Source organism: Phaethon lepturus, unplaced genomic scaffold (genome assembly GCF_000687285.1).
Source record: "Phaethon lepturus isolate BGI_N335 unplaced genomic scaffold, ASM68728v1 scaffold46738, whole genome shotgun sequence".
In the NCBI taxonomy this organism is placed as follows: Eukaryota; Metazoa; Chordata; class Aves; order Phaethontiformes; family Phaethontidae; genus Phaethon; species Phaethon lepturus.
In genome coordinates this window covers 6,865-12,271 of record NW_010559188.1, presented here as the reverse complement: position 1 = coordinate 12,271, position 5,407 = coordinate 6,865, and the positions used below count along the sequence as shown (strand labels likewise).

At 44.0% G+C, this 5,407-nt stretch overlaps 2 protein-coding genes across 2 annotated transcripts in view; one reads left to right on the top strand and one right to left on the bottom strand.

The window, feature by feature from the left end:
- Positions 1–839, top strand: part of NKRF (NFKB repressing factor) — a 4,698-nt gene extending 3,859 nt beyond the window's left edge. Inside the window, 1 exon segment of the mRNA XM_010293285.1 lies at positions 1–839. This exon segment is cut by the window's left edge and continues 32 nt beyond it. Within this exon segment, the coding sequence (XP_010291587.1) occupies positions 1–367 (367 nt within the window). The 3' untranslated portion in view covers positions 368–839.
- Positions 840–3,644: 2,805 nt separating this feature from the next.
- The window catches only part of LOC104625616 (ubiquitin-conjugating enzyme E2 A), a gene marked incomplete at its 5' end in the record, with an annotated part of 8,499 nt that continues 6,736 nt past the window's right edge, over positions 3,645–5,407 (bottom strand). The window contains one exon of the mRNA XM_010293286.1: positions 3,645–5,107. Coding sequence (XP_010291588.1) covers positions 4,979–5,107 — 129 coding nt within the window. The remainder of the gene's footprint in view (positions 5,108–5,407) is intronic.

Genomic DNA, 5,407 nt, shown 5'->3' with positions numbered 1-5,407 from the left:
AGGGAAAGATGGTGAAGGAATTAGAGAGCCTATTTCAGTGAAGGAGCAGTTTAAAAGAGAAGGACTTGGGCTTGATGTAGAAAGGGTGAACAAAATAGCTAAAAGAGATATCGAAGAGATCATTCGAAACTATGCACGCTCAGAAAGTCACGTTGACTTGACTTTCTCTAGAGAACTGACCATGGATGAGCGGAAACAGATACATCAGATCGCCCAAAAATATGGTCTTAAAAGTAAATCTCACGGGCAAGGGCACAACAGATACTTGGTGGTGAGCCGGAAGCGGCGCAAGGAAGATCTGTTAGACCAGCTGAAGCAAGAAGGCCAGGTTGGGCATTATGAGCTTATTATGCCTCAAGCAAACTGAGGTCAGGTGTCCCATTTTACCAGAGACTGAGCTTCCTAGATACTCAATTAAAGAAAGAGATGCTGCATTTTTCTTGTTGTGGGTTATATTAACGCTAAAGTCTTTTACTTCGTTAATATAATTTCTGAAATGTTGTTAGACGTTTAGAACCGACCACGTTCTGTTCAAGTATATTAGCACAACCCAAAAGCAGTAGTGCTGTTACTGTATGTGTCTTTGATATTACTTGTTCCTCCACATTTTAATAGTTTTGTAATAGCAAAAACACATGTCCAACGAGAAGGAATTTGACATCACTTAAAATCATAGTTTCTTTATTATTCTTGACCAAGGAAGGAGGGGGGAAAAAAAAAAGCTTTTTTTAAAAAAAAAAATAAATAAAAAAATAAAAAGCAAAAGAAATGCAGTCTGGGGGAGTAAACCTGTATGTAAAGTTGGTATGAATGACAATAAAAATAAAGTTTTATTTCTGGAAAAAAACAGGATTTGTCACACTTTGTATTAAAAGTGTGAAAACTGCATTTATTCTTGAGAGAGAGGTGTATATATAGCAAGGTCTTGTCTCTGCTGTGTATGTATGTGGAGAGATGTCCTTAACCAGTTTAACAGTACAGTTTTATTAATAGATTTCTACCTTGAATCTCCCATACTGAGAATTACTGAATACAGCTTGATCATCAGTGTTTCGGACTGAGGTAACTCCAGTGCATTTTTACCTTGGAGCACTGTGTGATGTGTCCAAGTACCACGGCGAAGTGTGAAATGTAAAAAAACTGGAGGTAATGCAGAGCCCACGCTCAAAGATGCTTGTGTCGCTTGGGGGGACTGTTACATAACTTTTTTTTTTACTTTGAATATAAGTTCTTTAATCCTGAGCGAAATCAAATCTGTGCCTAATTGTTTCTCTGCTCCATTACTGTACCTGTGCTTGTGTATATCAAGGGTGATTCACAAGTAAATGTTCCAGTGTTGCTCTGAGGTGTGGTGCGAGTGTGGCGTCTCTCCAGGACTGGCATGTGCTGCCGGGAGGCTGGAGCGCTCCTCTCCTTTCTGAGGAAGTGGACTCAGACTTCAGCCTGTGCCGTTCCACCAGCAGCACCCCAGGACAGTGCTTTGTGAGCCTTGGGAGGAATGCTCGCTTCCTGCCTGGAAAACATAGAGGTTAGGAATTGACCTTGGAAGAGCCAAGAGGGAGACGTCCCTAGAGATGCCGGGTTTTTTTTCTGTCATGAGTGGGGCCCGCTGATGATTCTTTAGCGTGAAGCCAGTGCTAATGAAGTATTTTTTTGTGTGTTCTCCAGTTGACTTGTGTCTCACCTATTGCTTTTGATTTTTTGCTGCCTATGTTTGCCTCTCCGTCTTTTTACATCATCCTCCAGGGTTTTTCCTACCTCCTGTTCTGTTTTCTTTTTAAATACTCTCAGTGCTGAGGAGAGGGTGGCTGACCTCTACTGATGAAGCAGGGTATCCTGGTGATGCGCAGTTAGAGGCATTTTCATCCCCACAGTCTGCAAAGGAAGAGGCTGCCCTGGCAGGTAGGACCTGCTCAGGAAGAAGAGCAGGAGCATTCCCTCCTCTCTCTGCCTGGCTGGCTGGAGCACAGCTTCTGCTAGCTTGGACTTCTGAAGTAAATCATGCTGCGTCTGTCTGTGTAGAAAAATAATCCGGCAGCTAATTCTGAAGGTGTGTTGGTTGTTTGGTCTTTGTGTGTGCAGTTTCCTCTCTCTGCTTCTGAAATCTGCTCTCAAGAACGCTGGCCTCTAGCAGATGGTGATGTAGGAGTGGAAGAAGCCTGGTACTTTCTAGGCAGATATTCCTGCAAGCAGGAGTGCAGCTCCAGCCCCAACTTGGACGCGCCCCAGGTCTTCAACGCTTGGTGACGCTGAGAAAGGCAGCAAGAGCACCACTGCAGTATTGGGGATGGGGAAGGACTGGCTAAACAAAACAGTACCTTGGCAGGGGTATGTCCAACATGCATCTGTGCAAGGCGCTGCTGTTCCTGTCCTGGGTAACAGCTGTGGCTCTGGGCCACCCATCTTTGCCAGCTGTCACCTTCCTGTCTTGCTAGTGGCTGCAGGTTTGGGTGTTAACCTGGGAGCTCAAGAGCTGCCAGCCTCTCCATCTCCCTCTCTTTATGTAGCCGTAAGCTTTCTGGAGAGCCAGTACGTGGTTTAAAATTGTTAGTGGATGATGGCCTTATCTAAGGGGTGTAAAGATGATGTGCAGCTCTGTGCTGCTCTTGCTTCTGGCTGCCTTAAGGGCCCACTCCATCCTGTTTGTTTCCTTTTTTTTTTTTTCAGTGACTAGCAAGACACAAACGACCATGGAAGGACTGACACGAGGGCTGCTGCAACACGAGGAGGACTTGGGACCATTCAGAAAGATTCTGCTTGCAGTAGCTGGCAGCAATTGTTACAGCTGGTACAGGGATAAGACTTGTGGTTGGCTTCTGTCATCCCCTCAATGCAAGGGCCGAGGTTGGCATTTTTTTGCACTGGTCTGTAACTTAGTGGGTACCACTAAGGTACTCATTGCTCGACTGGCTCCAACTGGGAAAGTCTTGCAGAGGGACTGCTTCAGAAACAAATGCCATTACCTGAGCCAGAGTGGCTCGCTGTGCCTGCTCCACACACACCTAAGCAGCTGCTGCGCCCAGCTGGTACGTGAGCCCAGTGAAGAGACTCTGTCTCCTTTAGGAAAACCAGCAGGTATACTTGGGGTAGGACTTCAGTGGTAGAAGGCTGTTCCATGTCAAAGGGCCTGTTTGGGGGTGTGAGCTGTTGTCACAGCAGGTATAAATCCCAATTGATTGATTTTTTTGAAAGAGCCTGGTAGCTTTTTTGTGTAGAGCTGAGCAGCAGTACCAGCTTTTGTGATGTGTCAGTCATTTTAAATGCTGTTTTCCCCCCTCATAAGACAGGAGGAAAGTAAGTACAATTCCTGTATCAATTGATTACTGAGCTCATTAAGTTGCTATAACTAACTCATCATCATGTTTCATCAACAACAGTTCACTCACAGGTGTGACATGGTGCCAAGCTTCCTGCACATGCTTTTTTTGCAAAGGCTTGTGTCCATTTCTCCACCGGTGAGTGGATCCGGGCCTGCCTTTCCTCCTTCTTCTGGCTGGAAGAGCTGGGTTTATTATCCCAGTGCTACAATGGGCCCGGCTGCTGCTGCACAGAAGGTCAGGAAGGATTGCCCAGTCCTGCTGCAGGAGTCTACCTGGAGCTTGATCCCACAGCAGACAGTTAAAATAACCACAGTTCTACACCTCTTGCCTATTTATACAATAAGCACTAAGGTTACACTTTATTTACAACTTTTGAAAAATGTACAGTTTCTTACATGGGTTACTTGTGCAAAGTTAAACTTCTCAACTAACAGACCAATGTGCACACAAAAGACACTGGAACAGTGGACAACACAATTGTAGGTTTCATCCCACACTGCTGCTTAAGGTACTGTATCCAAAGGTACAAACTTAGCCTTACAAAAAAGGTGAGTCTGGACTTACAAATGTTTGGGGTTTTTTTTTCAGTGTTGAAAAATTACTTTCATAAAACTGAAGGGAAACTAACTCAAGCATGCAGCAGTAGCTCGCACAAACCACACAGTAATCTACAAGGAGCAGAAACTGCAGAGTCTCACGTGCCTACCCCATACTTTAATAAAACTTTCCACAAGGCAAAGTTAGATCCCAAAGAACTTATCTTTCTCAGCTAAAGATAAGGGGCAGGAGAAAGACACTGAAGGAGAGTAATTCCACCACTGGAACACTCCAGCTTTTACCTCTTCCCTTAATGCGGAAGGTCTTTTGCTCAGAGTACCACAGGTCTACCTGGTTTTGTCCAGTAACGCCTCAGTGACAGGACTATAGAAACTTACTGAAGCAGTCTCTGTAGGCACATCCTTTAAAATAATAATTTTAAAAAAGGGGGGGTTGTTTCTCACCCTAAGCAAAGATTGAAGTACCACAACTGTAGTGATTTATGTATATCCGTACATAAATCTTGCATGTGCAGTGCAGAAGTAACTAGCATTCCACAGTCTTACTATATATTTGAATTGGAATCAATTTAAGAGTTGGGTTTTTCCCCATGAGTAAGAGGTTGATCAACCAATACAAAAGGGAAAGAAGAGGTTAGTTCTTCACTCAGTACGCACAAATGCAGTGGGGTCTAAACCAATAGTAGAGGTAAATGACCAGCCTGGACAGATCAGCACTTTAGTTAATATCAGTTAAAAAAATGTGTATGTATATAAACATCCCTTTTATCAAGCTACACATAAGCATCACTGTGTATAACACAATTACAATTAAAAGCTTAGTGTACACTACAGAAATGCACAATACTGCCCTAAGACTGGAGAGGGACAACAGAAAATGAGTTCAGCATCAGTAACTCTTTTGCAAGTAACCCAAGTACAGAACATCTGACTTCAAAGTGGGTGCTTTCTGATGTCCAAGGAGAAGAAGCTTCAGCAAGGGAGAGTGGCAACAGCACAACAGCTATTCTGCTTTCAAAGTAAATGCTAGGAGGAAAAAGATGCCTCAGACACTTTGTTTATTTTCCTCATCAACAGAGTGTTCATTTGCATCATCCTGGGTCAACAGTCACGCCAGCTCTGTTCTACTATTGCAGAGACCCGTTTTTCATATTCCCGTTTATTCTCTTGGTATAGCTGAGCTGCCTGGCTGTTTGCCGGACTGTTAGGATTTGGCTCATCCAATAGAGACTGTGCAAAGAGAAAAAGATTCTTAGGCACTTGAAAGTATGCACAGTTTTCCAACATATTTCTTAAACTGCCCATACTAACAGGAGCACAGAAGTTCATCTAGATACAGGTAAGCTACATTGCGTTACTCCAGTTGTAAGTTACTGGAAGCTTTCGCTATCAGTCGTACTCTTAACAGTGTAGGTGACTCTTTAGCTGACAGCCAAGCAGCACCATAGCTGGATGGGTCCCTTCAGTGACCACCTGCAGTCACTGCCTGGTCAATGTGCATCTGGGAAGTCTAGCCAGTATCAAGGTATA